General features: G+C 35.2%; 1 protein-coding gene across 1 annotated transcript in view; it reads left to right on the forward strand.

The window, feature by feature from the left end:
- Window positions 1-14,344, forward strand: part of MAN1A1 (mannosidase alpha class 1A member 1) — a 178,491-nt gene that overhangs the window by 64,658 nt on the left and 99,489 nt on the right. The window contains exon 5 of the mRNA XM_037844405.1: window positions 2,360-2,440. Coding sequence (XP_037700333.1) covers window positions 2,360-2,440 — 81 coding nt within the window. The remainder of the gene's footprint in view (window positions 1-2,359; window positions 2,441-14,344) is intronic.

Here is a 14,344-nt window from a genome sequence, read left to right on the forward strand (position 1 = left end):
TAGAGGACCTGATTATCCAAAATTTTCACTGGAGGAAGAGAGAATGCATATCTAATAAACTCATAGAATAAAAATATAAAAATAATTTTAACAGGCTTCAATGGACAGAACTGTTCTCAGGTTAAAAACCCAAAAACACAAGTACATATTGAGGCCAACATGATTTGAGGGTTTAAATTAATTAGATTTTATTATTAGATATTATTATTCTTAGGCATAAGTAATATAGCTGTGTGAACCAAAATAAATTAATGGATTGTCCTTCCTTTTCCTGATCAGTAATTTTGTAGAATATAAAAGCTTTTAACCAGTATGTATATAATACTCATTCATAACAGTACACCTCAAAGATAAATTGCACCAATACAGAATGCTTTTAATCAAATTATAGTAGGTACATGTTGTAAATCATGAAACACAATTAAACAAATTCACCAGAGAGTCTTATGTTTTGCCTAACTCTGACCAAGTAATTCTCTTTCCTAACTAGTTTTCATAATCTTCCTTTTGCAGGAAAGTTTTTTATTTTCTTTTCATTTAAGCAATTATTTGGCTTCAATTGTTAAAACATTCAGAGAGAACATGTGGGAATAAAATGAATACATACATCCTTATTTTTCTGGAAAGTCTTCCCTCACTAGAATGTAAACTCCATGAGATTGAGGACCTTTTTGGTCTTCGTTGCTGTATCCTAGGATGATGCCTGGCACATAGTAGTTACTTAATAAAAAATATTGGCAATAATCATATCCATGTATCATTTTGTTAATAAAGAGACTTGGCACATATTTTGGTAAGGCATTATAAGAGTCAGGACAGCAGTGGGCAAGAGCTCTGGACCAGAATCTGAGTGTCCATGTTCAAATCCTGATTCTCCACTGATTAGTCATCTGCCCTTGATCAAGTCACGTTAACCACAGTAAGTCTCAGTTTCTTCATCTATAAAATGGGCATAAGAATAGTAATTACTTCACAGGGTTAGAGTGAAGATTAAAAGACATAGTCTATGTTGCTGCAAAGGAGAGACTAGGCTTACCTATAATTGTGCCTAAGAGTCTCCTCCCGAATGCCTCTTTGTTGCTCAGATGTGGCCTTCTCTCTCTAGCTAAGCCAACTTGGCAGGTGAAATCACTGCCCTCCCCCCTACGTGGGATCTGACACCCAGGGGAGTAAATCTCCCTGGCAATGTGGAATATGACTCTCGGGGAGGAATCTAGACCCGGCATCATGGGATGGAGAACATCTTCTTGACCAAAAGGGGGATGAGAAAGGAAATGAAATAAGCTTCAGTGGCAGAGAGATTCCGAAAGGAGCCGAGAGGTCACCCTGGTGGGGACTCTTATCCACAATATAGACAACCCTTTTTAGATTCTCATGAATTGGAATAGCTAGCAGTAAATACCTGAAACTATCAAACTACAACCCAGAACCCATGAATCTTGAAGACAATTGTATAAAAATGTAGCTTATGAGGGGTGACAGTGTGATTGGGAAAGCCATATGGACCACACTCTCCTTTGTCCAGTGTGTGGATGGATGAGTAGAAAAATGGGGGCAAAATAAAAAGGCACCCAGTGTTCTTTTTTACTTTAATTGTTCTTTTTCACTTTAATTTTTATTCTTATTATTTTGTGTGTGTGGTAATGAAAATGTTCAAAAATTAATTTTGATGAACTCACAACTATATAATGGTACTGTGAACAACTGAATGTACCCTTTGTATGACTGCATGGTACATGAATATATCTCAATAAAATTGATTTTTTAAAAAAAGACCATCTATGTAAAGACATTAGCACAATATTTAACACATAAAAAATCATAAAAGCAAGCTGTTGTTGATACAAATAAGAGCTGTTTTAGCAAGATACAACATACATTAATGTATCATCTCCTTTGCACAAAGAGGAAATTTCTTCCCAGGTGTGATCATTCCAGGCAACAGATAGAAAGTTGGAAACTAGAACTAGAGCCCGTGTACCCCAACCTCAAAACCTGTTTGCATTCTAGCTATCTTCCCTTAACATGGTGTGAGAGGAATGCTATAACAATGTTGAGCTATTGGCCAAAATATAAAGAATCTGGCAAGGGAAGAAAGTAGAGGGAGAACACAGAATAGAAAAATAGAATGTCTACAAACATTTTTGTAATTTTGACTCTGTCAGAATTATTTTGATCTATTTATGGTTTTTTTTGACACCATTAAAAGAAGAGACTTATTTTCCTTATATATAAATCCCTCTGGACAAGCACATAAAATGTGAACAAAATTTAAATATTTAGTGTATTTTATCATGATGATATTTTCTGAATTATGTGGTGTCATTAAATGTGAACCTCCTTTATTTTGTTTCCATAGAATGCTGAAATTTCGGTTTTTGAAGTAAATATACGCTTTGTTGGTGGACTACTCTCAGCCTACTATCTTTCTGGAGAAGAGGTAAGAAGAAAAGTGATGCATAAATGTGAATTATAATGTGGAAAATTACATTTTTGGTAATATATGCCTTTGTGGTATAAGGAGAATCCATTAAATTTTCATATTTTAATGGACCTGTAGCTGACACCAAATTTCTTATGATATGTACTAATTAAATGTGCAAGCTAGGAAAATTTAGCCAAACACTTTGTCAGGGAATGTTGAGCAGTGCCTTTAGAAATGGCCTGGCTCCATTATGTGCTGTGTGTAGTGTGATTACAACTACAAATTATATATACCTATGAACAAATTAAAACTGCTTAGTATGTCAGGCTTGTGGGTGAATTTTTCTTCTTTAAAAAGTATTTTAATGTTGGTTTAATGTTTGACTACAAAAACTTTTTGAAATGAAGAAAACATGGCAGGTAAGATATAAAAATTACAGTATTTAAGAAACTGAGGAGGTGAGGGAGATAGTCCCATAGGCAAGTGGCCTTGTGTAAAGTGCTTCAGAGCTCTTCTGGGGTGGAGCCTTAATTAATTATCTGCTGCTTGGAGCCAAGCAGGATTTTTCATTTCCTTGCCCTTGATTGATAGATTAAGAAAGAATTTTGTCTCATGCTCATAAAGAGCACTGATGCTATTTCCTTGAAAACTTTTGGACAACTTTATGAATAATACATGTGTCCAGTAAGAGTTGTTGGAATGGGCTTCACCTTAATGTTGACACTTAAAAGGTGACATCAACGAAAGACAGCCATATATTTTAATTGCTTGTCACTCGGATTTGCATTAGCCTTGGCATTCTGGAGGCAGGAACAGTGGATTTTACCCTGTGTAGTAATTTATGTGTTTCATTGTCCTTCAAACAGAACAATAAATGTTTAATGAGAAAAGCTACATGACTTTGTTCCCGTCTCTCAAGTAGTTCCCTGAGCCATTACGAAACAGGTCCCCATTATCTTAACATCTCTCACTCTTTAGATTTTATTCTATTCTAGATCTTCTCAAATTATACAGGTGACTTCTGTATTCCCTGTTTAAGTGTTAGATTCTGTTCTTCATTGTGGATTTGGGCACCTTCACAGCCAGGGTGAGGAGACCCTCTGCTATGTTATGCTTCTTTATTCCTCTTTCCAATCCCAAGAAACTTAAGTTGTTTGGTTTTATATGGGGTAAGCTAAGTATTATGCCAAGGAATTCACAGTTTAAAAAGTCATACTTAAAATTAACTAATGTTATTTTAGTTAAGAAGTTTCTGCTTTTAGAATACTTACCTTTGATTGAGTATCCAACACCTGTGTGTTCTCACTGCTTTTGACATGGCATACTTAGCATGATCTTTCTTTTAACTTTCCATAATGTATGTGAAAGTGAGACAATTTGGAGGAAATAAAAACCTCATCCTTCTGTGTCTGGGCTCAAATGGGAAAATTAAATATATTCTCCAAGAAAAACAAATAAGTGTTTCTTATAAATACATACCACAGTTAGAGTACACATCATATTTAATTAGAATACTTTTTAACTCATAGAAATGTTTTAAGCTTATATACATATATACGTGTGTACATGTGTATGTATTTATAAATATATAGAGTATAGATATGTATGTATATACTTATAGATATCTTATTATAGGTATATAGTTATATATTTATGTAAATATAATACCCACAGATGTTGTAGCTTGCCTGTAAATAAAATTGGTTTGTCTAGGACCTTGTAAATGTTTCTGTATTTATCTAATTTGGTAAACGAAAGAATACAAAGAACAATTCCACCTCATATAACAACTATTCCTTTACTTTGTCCTTATTACTTCATCCTTATTACTTACCAGAAAAGCATTGTTTTTTATTATATCTAGATTTTCTGTATTTTAATTTTTGTGATAAAAGATATTTAAGGTATTTCTTATATATGTTTCTATGTTTCTATAGGATATACTTTAGTTGTAGTTCATAAAGATAAATGTTCTTAGCATATTTTTTCCTTAACTGTTCCTCGTATGTTGGACAGTTCGATTATTTCCAGTTTTCCCATATATCGAATAATGTAACTGTAATCGATCAATAAACATTTATTCTCTAAAGTGTGATTGCCAGGTGAAGACTGACTAGTACTTGGTTGTTTTATCTCCTGCCTCCTTCTCCTAATTACCTTGTCACTGACAATTGCCTTTCATTTTACCAGTGCAGTCAGGGGAACTGGCTATAAGGAATGTGTTCAGGAAAAATTAATTTACCCCAAGTCTGTGGTTGAGCTATTTGTCTCCATATCAGAATGAAAACCTGTACATTCATTTAATAGAAAGAATACCAGTATGGCAAATTTACAAATATGGTAGTGTCAGATCATTGATAAAGTTCAATACCACACATTTATGCAGATCAAGGAACTTACTAAGGGAATCTAGGAAAATTCGTCTTCCTTAGTTATCTCATAGAGGGGCTATCAACCACCATAATTTAACTTCTGATCTCATCACTGAGGTTGAGTATTTTTTAGAACATCTTATAAATAACCATTAGACTTTATAAGCCCACATTAATATAAGCAGAAAATTCTTAAGTTTATGTTGCAAAAACAGGAGAGGAAGCACCACTGAAGTGAGTTACTTGCTTTGGGAAAGTTACAGTTAGAAACACTGGGCAAAATCAAGAATTCCTATGGAACTCTAACTTACCAAAAGAACAATAGAAACATGAAATACCTGTAATAAATAAGACTTTTTAAATATACGCTTTCACTATACCAAAGCTAAATGTGAGTAATAGGGGGATATAAGGGGTTTGGGATTTTTTTTCTTTGGAAGAAATGAGAATATTCTCATCTTATATTGATTGTAGTAGTGAATGCATAAATGTGATTATTCCAGGAACCACTGATTTTACGCTTAACATGGGTTGTATGGTATGTGAATAAAACTGTTTAAAATATATGTAAATATGGACTTTGATTACAGGCACATACTGAAAATTTTAAACTGCCCTAGCTCAGTTAAAAAATGGTATAATACCATAAGTAAAATCAAGCTTTCAGATTTTCAGACTACATAAGAAATTCAGACTACCACAAGAATTACAAGCAGATAGGATGAAGATAAGATGAATACTAAATAGGAATGATTAGTATTAAAAAATAAATAAAAGAGACAATAGTGCTGTATTAAAAGCTCAAGAGAAACTAAATAATAGAAGGCAGTATTAATAGAATAATAGAATCTAGAATATCATTACCTAAAATATGTTCTACAGACTGGTAGTTTCTTTTGATATGACAGGATAAATAGGATTCCATGATAAAATAAGTTTGGAAAAAGCTACATCTGATATTCTTTCTTGCAAATTAAAAATGCCCAGAAAAAGGAATAAAATATTTTAATTTTATTTATCCCTGTGTTTTCCAAACTTACGTTAAGTGTACCTCTCCCCCTCCTAACATCTGCTCACTCTGAGTTACAGTGTTTTGCTTCCCAGAACAAATTTTGGGAAATGCTGCTGTAGCATAAGAGTGACCAAAGCAAACATGATATTAAACATTGACAAATGCAAAACAGAAATGAGTAAAATAAACTTATGACATTGCAAAAGAAGATGACACATGCAGAAAATAACATGTATGAATATTACCATGTAATATTTATTTTACAGCAGAAACCAATGGCAATATTGAGCAAAAAGTGAATTTAACAGGACATACTGATGCCAGAGAATCAGAAGGAGGGTTGAAGAACCAATTGGAACAAACTGTCTCAAGTTACCACAGAAGATCTTTATAGCTTAACTGTCACCCAGGGGCATCTTATAATGAATAAGCACAGACTGTTTCTTCTACCCATGTCTTACTCTGCTCAAAAAGTAAAGTTCTTGGAGAAAGAGGCCAGTTGGCAGGGTTTTGGTTATAGGTGGTCCATTGGGGGTCTTGGGGAGTGAAAGAGAGGATATGATAGAAGAAGTCTTTGGGAGATTTGGATTCATTGTCCCACAAAGACTGATTATAGTGAAGTATAGATAATTCCTGAACAGATTGAGGTCCTGTTAGAAGGGTGGGAGACATAGGTGCTTGGCAGCTACAGAAGGAGTAACCCACCATAGTGAATAATAAGGTGTCAGAGGGTATAGACAAGCCATAGGAAAGCTGACAATTTAATGAAATGCCTGAAAAAACATTTCCTGACTTGAATATTCTATAAATTAAGAGAGAGCACTCAGAACTACCACGATATTTAATCCTCAAAGTGAACATTCTAATACATTTTAAGTTCATGAACTAGATAAACAAAAAGACAGCTACAGGAAGCCAAAAAGGTTAAAGAACTAGCTTTCAATGAAAAAAGGGAAGGAGGACATGTAGAACAATTTTACAATATGGATTTTTACAATAGACTGGTTTACTCTGCCGATCTATCCTTTCATTTTGAAGGCAGCAAGAGGATTTTTCCCCAAAAAGAATCCACTGCTCCAGACACCAGTATAAAAGATTGCTGAGGGAGACTTACTGAAAAGGAGAAGTAGCGAATGCCACCAAGTACAATGATGAAATAATGATGGAAATATAATACAAGACCTACCTGACTTAGGAAAGAGAGGGTGAGAGTCTAGTTTAAGAGTATCATGGGGGAAAACTACAGCAGGGGATGGGCCTAAGGAGTGGAGCAGAGAGAGGTAAGTTTGAGAATATGAGTGAGGTGGTGAAAAGATCTGTTTCTTCTCATAATGGGATTCAGACATGTAGGGTGCTTTTTGAGTTAGAAATAGATTTTGTGGAGTTTGTTTAGTGATGACTACTCATAAAAGGGTTTAGAAGACCCTTAGAAAATGAGGTGTGTTGATGTGGTTACTTTTCAAACTCATAGTGCTCACCCACTGCACTAGAGTTAAAAAGTCATCTCACAGACCACCCATCAGTCTTCTGTCTCATTCTGAAAAGAAATTAAAATGACTTCCAGAAAGTGTGCATCATGCAAACAGAGCTGTGGAAAAACAGAGAATAAAGTCAGGGGATATTAAAGTCACAGGTAAGATAAGCACACAGCAATGCATTCCAACCAGCTTGCACAGTATCTAGGCTTGGAACAGAAATTTGCCTTCAGGTTTCCTAGCAGACAGAGCAAAGAGAGTCAATAGCAATGTGATTTTTTTTTTTTGTCCTTTTATGAGCACTAACAATTTGATAATATAAACTAGCCCATATATATCACCTGTATATATACTAAATTTTCTATAAAACAGATGTAAACAAGAAAAATTCAAAAATAAGTTGGTATCATCAGAAATAGCACCCTCCCAAATCCTGCTTAAATTATAAGTATTGGGCTCAGATTTATTCTGCTTTTTCAAATATATAGAAGGTCTTTTAATTATGAGCTCTAATAAAGCAGATTTAAATCTAGAAAGCAGAGATATCAACAAAGGACCTAATTGCATTTTCATGACAGAAATTTTAAAAAGCATCATCACAGTTCCCCAAGATCAAAATATACCATATTAAGACTGTACAATGACAAAGTAACAGATCTGTGCAATACAGTTAGAAGGGAGGATTGAAAGAATGGCAGAATGAAATAGAAATTTAGGTAATCACATTCTTCACCAGTATTTATAATATGCTAATATGCTACAGAGAATGAGAGTTTTTCTGTTAAGTATATATGCCATCCACCAATCAAACTTTAACTAGAAATACATAATATACGTATTTAAAATGGTAAAACCACATGAAAGTTTAAAAACAATCTCTTAAATAACTAGATCAAGGAATGAATCTATAATATTAAATAGACTGCTTAATAGGCAACTTTTAGTTATAAACATCATGTATTAAATTCAATGACAAGCAGCCAAGGTTGTGCTTAGGGAAAGACATGGCTCTAAATGTCTATATTAAGAAGAAATAAACATGGTTACACAAGTCTCTAGTTCGTTAATTTAGAAGAACCAAGAAAAAAGAAAAATAACAAAAATAAATTGTAAAATGAGAAAAGACCTGGACTGACAAAATTTTCTCTCCCTCCTCTCATCAGTATCCCTACTGGAATATTAGAGGAAACAAGCTGATAACAGTAAGAATTGTATTATCCATCTATTAAGAGACAGAGGGATTTGATGAAGGGTGAATTTGGCCCCTCAGCAGGAAAACTCCCACAGGTTTGTGTTTATAGCATCCCAACCTGGGCAAACTGTATGTTGAACAATGAAAGAGGGATTCCCTGCCATCGCCTCTGCTGTATTCTCCCACAGATCAAGTGAGGCCACCACGGCCAATCAGAATATTAAAGATTAGTGAGGTTGAGTCTGTTTCCTCTCTCTTTGGTTTAAAATATACATACATTAAAATTTTAAATTCTAATATTGTGTTCCTACTCCCTTAATTAGTTGTCAGATACACCCCATGTTGGAGACCGTGATTTCTATAAAACAGTGTGAGATGTACCCAAGGACACAGTCACCACTTGTGAAACTCAGTTGTGCATCTCTTCAGCAGATATTTCATGAGTGCCTCCCATGTACCAGACACCACTCACGGCCTTCGGATATATCTGAGAATAAAACACCCCAAATCTGTACCCTTGTGGAGCTCATATTTTTGTAAGGAAATGTAACTCTCATATAGCCCAAACTGGCAAATTTGAACAGACCTGTAAGAAAACGAAGGTTTGTCTTTTGGTTTGTTAGTTTTGTTTTTGGTATGAAGGACAATAAGCAATGAGAAAATAGGCTTAGAGAGCCACCTGAACTGACCTTCATACTTGCCGCATCTTCACTCATCCGTTCAGTTCTCGACTTTGACACTAAAGAAAGATGTAATCAAGCCATCCAGTCCTTCTTGCAAACTTCCACTGGTCCCTGTGGCCTTAATGGTTGAGTCTCTTTGATGTGGCCCACAAAGCCTTGATCATCTGGCCTCAGCCTACCTATACAAGCTACCTACATTCCCCTCTCACCTTCCTCTCTAACCACAAGGGCCTTTTTTCCCAAAATACTCCAAACGTATCTGTTTGCTTTTGTATCCACATCCCCTCTGCCTAGAAAGCCTTTCACCCTGTTCCTTCTACCCCACTCCTGGAACCTAGCTATCACCCCTCTATGACATCCACCCTCACTGTTCTATGCACACCACCCCCACTCCTGCAAAGGAGAGCCAAGCACTCCCTCTCCTCTGTTCTCTGCTGGTGCTACCATTACAGTTCATTGTGTATGGGTCTGAGTCTTCTTACCCCCCCCCCCACCGTTTCTCCCTGTAGAATTTGCACAACTCAAAAGTAAGGATTACGTTGCCACTGTTTGTATATCCTCATTACTCAGCACTGTATGCCTAGCACTGGCAAACATTTAGTAAATGTAACTTTCGTTAGGTTATCTGTGACCTTTACTTTTTAAAACCCCAATAGAAAAAATTTCCATTAACTTTTAAAGTAAAATCTGCACATTGATAGCATAAATAAACAACTGGCCTTGAAGGCTGTTGGAGTGGTGGTATAATAAGATAATGGGAAAATAGGCGCAATCTCTGTCCCCCCTGCAACTCCACCCTACTCCCATGCCTCCCACAGAACATCTTTTTATCTGTTCTGTACATTCTGGTTCTCTGAAAAAGAAAGAGCTTTGGAAACCAGCATGCTAGAGAATGGAGTTAAATTTAAATCATTACTAAATATGGTAGATCATTTAGTGTGGACCTTTTAAATACAATTGACATTGTTAGAGTGTTTCTTTGAAATTACAAACCTAAAAAGAAATTATGGAAAGTGAATGTGAAAAACGATCCTACAGCTTTTGTTTTCTTTAATTTGAGAAATTATCCAGCTAAAACTTTCTAAACTAAACCATTTGAATAACAAATTTATGCTAATTTTCTGGAAAGGAACAATTTTAATCACGTTTATATTGATTCCTGATGTTATTTTGTACCAATATATTTGGCCCTGTGATTTCTTGGCTATTTAGTTTGATCCTTACACATACTTTAAATATTCATTTCCTATTTAGCATTCATTGTTGTTAATTTTTATGAAAAGGAGGAATATGATACACTGAATAGATAGTTTTCATTTTTAAAATGAAATCATTTTGCTTATATTTGTAATTAATTTTCATGTTTAGTGAATTATAAGTGTAGTACATTGAATACTCCATTATGATTGGTAAGTTAAATTTCTACTTTAAAAGGGATATGAGTATATGGAGTTGATTCTAAAATATATATTTTAATCAGATGAAATCACTGTGTTTTCTTATCTAGAGTAAATTATAGAATTCATGCCTCTTTCTCAACTTAGGTTTGTGGTATGTGTCTGCCTCTGGGCAAACCTCTAACCAATATTTATAATTTTTTTCAAAAACATAGAAGTTCTATCAGTTATAAGAACCTGTCTCAGCAATTCAAAAGAGCATTTGTGCAGTTTGCTAATGATGCCAACTCTAAAATTTATTCATACTAATATATAAATGGTGGGAGTTGGCCTGGCCTTTGATCTGATTGATGATGAATCAAACAAAAGTGCTTGGCACCAAAAGGAAAGGAACAGTCATAAAATTAACCTGTTTCTTACTGAAATATTTTTATCCCTTTTACTTTAGCACAGCACCTTGCACATAGCAAGCAGACTACGAATCACATCAGTGAGAATAGAGCTAGGTTACTTTGCAGTAACGAACAACCTCCAACTCTCAATGGCTGAAGGCCACTAAGAACACTCACTGCACACTCTATGTGTTCTGCCCGTGCCGCGTGCTCTGCCCACCTCTTCTGCTCATCATGCTCCCTCCAGAGCCCAGACTGATAGAGCAGCCACCATCTGGAGCATTTCCAGTTGCCACGTTTGGAGACAAAAGAGAACCTGACTAACCACATACTGACTTATAATGCATCCACCTGAAAGACACATATTACTTCAGCTCACATTTCACAGGCCACATTTCACTGTAACTTCCCAGGGTTGGGGCAGCAGCTGCAGCGTCACCAGGTGCCCAGGCAAACAGACTTAATTCTACCACAGCAGGCACTAAGACTACACTGAGTAGCCCTCGTGACTGCCAGGAGTAGCAGAAGTGAATGATTGAGAAGAGGAACTTTCTCGAGGGGCCACAAACTGGAGTCAGACTGCACCACTAGGAACAGCCTTCTGTACCTTGGCGCCAACATCCTAAGGGCAGAGAGTAGAGATCTGGAATCAGAATGTATGTGCATCTTCACTAACTTCGGGTAAAAGGCTACTCCTCCGACACACAGCTCGTCCTCTCTGAGAAATACCTTCTACTCTATAGGTTTCTCCCCTAGCCTTCCGAATTCAAACACTAAATTGACGGACAGAAATTATTAACAAGAAATCTCTGTCTCCACCCCTGCATTTGCCTGCTGTGGGGCTAATCAGTGCTTTGGGGGAGCACCTGAAGGGTCAATAGGACATTGAAGACCTGGTACTTTTCCTTCAACCACTTTCTTTGATTTCCATTTTACAAAGGCCTAATGAAAGAGATGAGGCAATAGGTTTTAGGCTTAGGTTTATGTTAGATTTAGGTTTAGGTTTATGTTGTATCGTTTTATAATTCACAGTGACTGCTAAAAACAATACTTCAAATAATTTTTATTGCCTTAATCATATTGATATGGATTTCTAATACTAGATTTTAGTGTGTATATATGATTTTGAACAGAAATTGCATATTTTTTTTCTCTTATTTTGTGGTTTCCTTTAGAAGGATATCATGAAGTAGCTATAGGAAGAAATTTAAAGTATAATAGGACTAGTAGGAAATTCCTCAGAATTGTGATAACTTTACTATATGGTTGATATGTTTAGAATATGTTAGAATGCTTAGAAAATAGTTAATTGACAAATCATAGGGCTAATCTTTCTACTTAACTAAGTCTATTTCTGCTACATAATGAAGTGTTTTTCCAAGAGTGTTGGTTTATATATCTGAGTATGCCACTATTAATTTTGAATTTGAAAGCAACAGTTTCAGTCTTATAATTTAGGAATTCACTTACATTGAGGTTAAAAATAAATTTGAACTTTGAGGGTAATAATTGATCTTTATGTCCTCTAAAGCAGTACAAATAGTCACTAATCTTAGGGTCCTGCAAAATGAGGAAATCCAAGAGTTTTAATGGATAGGCATAGAACACAAGAAGTTTTCTCAGCTCTTTATTCTAAATACTTTTGTTTCATTCTTGCCATTAGGTAGAAGGCTAGGGTTAGAGCAGATAAACAGAAGAGACTGTCGCCTTTATTTTATAAATACTGGACAGGTTGGTTCATTAAATTGCTTAAGCATATTTTAATATTTTTTAAGTTGTTAATATAATAATAGCCACAATTGCTCTAATTTATAAATCAGTGCTAACTTCTGTGTTTGAGTTCTTAGGTTTAACTTTGTATTATAATTAAGGAGTGGCTTCTTACCTTAGTTTCCACTCATGAACTTCCTCTAGTAAGGTAGAATATTCATTATATTTTTCAACTTAAGCTTAACTGTTAGCTCCAAAAACAACTATAACATTTATATTGAGTCTCTGCAGTGTAATGCTTTGTGACTAGGCTAAAATAATACTAACTCAGAGTTTAACTCTGAAGAATTAGTTATAATGGTCTTTAAAGCTCTACCATCTGGTCCAGCTTTCAATGATTAACATATTTAGTCCCTTAGGATTCACTCCTTTAGTCAGCATATGTTATGTTCCTGGCAAGTAATCTAGCCTCTGGAGAATTCCACAATGAACAAGTTAGACGAAGTCCCTGCTTTCATGAACTTTACTTGCTAGTGGGGTAAAATGTTAAATAAACTCACAGGGTAATTTCAGACAGTATTAAATGCTTTGAACAAAATACAGTTGTGTGGTCTAGAGTGATGGAGGGAGATAAGGAGCGCTACTTTAGTTTAGGTCAACTTGGGGTGGAGATCCGACTGACATGAAGGAACCAAGCATTGAAGATCGGCAGAAAATAACATTAGAAACAGAGGAATCCAAGGGTTCTGAATTCACAGCAGGTTTCTCTCTTTGCTTTGGGAGGAGGCAGAAGAAGAAGAGGAGGCAGTGGTGGTGATGGTGGTGGTGGTAATAGATTGTTTTTGAAGGGTGTGTTGTGTGGCAAGTATACAGAATCAGGACGTGGAAAATTACATAATCTCCATGTTGTAGATACCCTGAAGTTCTGAGAAGCTAATTCCTCAGCCATTTAGGAAGTGACAGAGTTGGGAATAAACCTTTCTCTGTCTGATATAAAACCCATTACCCTGCCTGCACATTAATCTCCAAACCAGTGTTAACCAGGGTCACTACCACAGTCTTTCTTTCTCATTTGTTTGCTCATCAGTTCAATATCTAAACCTCATAAAATGAGCTAGCAGGAGTTTTCTATACCCCATGAAACTTCCGCTTCCTGAGCAATAAAGATTAGTTTAGAAACTAAACCATGATACATTCATAACACTTGGTTTTTATTCAAGTTGCATTTGAAATTATTTATTCATTGCATTTATGTGTTTTTCAAAAACAAAGTTCTTATGTTTTTCCAAATCATTCATTAAGTTGCTTTCTTTCTCCATGTTTTTATCCTTCATTCCTTCCCCCTCTTCATCAGTAGAATAAAATGCTTTCTGTTGTCCAGTGAGTACATACAGCAGAACCCTTCAATATATGTAAAACACCCAAGTGATTTTAACTTTAACCCCTGTTTTAATTCTGAATTAAGGTGAAGTACAGTTCAAAATGTTGGAAATATTTGTATCTACATTTGGTGTAACAGTGTAAAAGTTAAGGTATACATTCAACTTTTTTCATAAGTCAGTCACACTGGAGAAAATAATAATTGAAATCACTGAATGTCATAGGTGTATACAATTCAGAAAAATAAGTATATTCTTTTCAATTTTTGAATCTTTTTTTCTGATAAAAAATTATGACGGGAAAAAG

The sequence above is a fragment of the Choloepus didactylus genome, chromosome 7, assembly GCF_015220235.1.
Source record: "Choloepus didactylus isolate mChoDid1 chromosome 7, mChoDid1.pri, whole genome shotgun sequence".
NCBI classification, from domain to species: domain Eukaryota; kingdom Metazoa; phylum Chordata; class Mammalia; order Pilosa; family Megalonychidae; genus Choloepus; species Choloepus didactylus.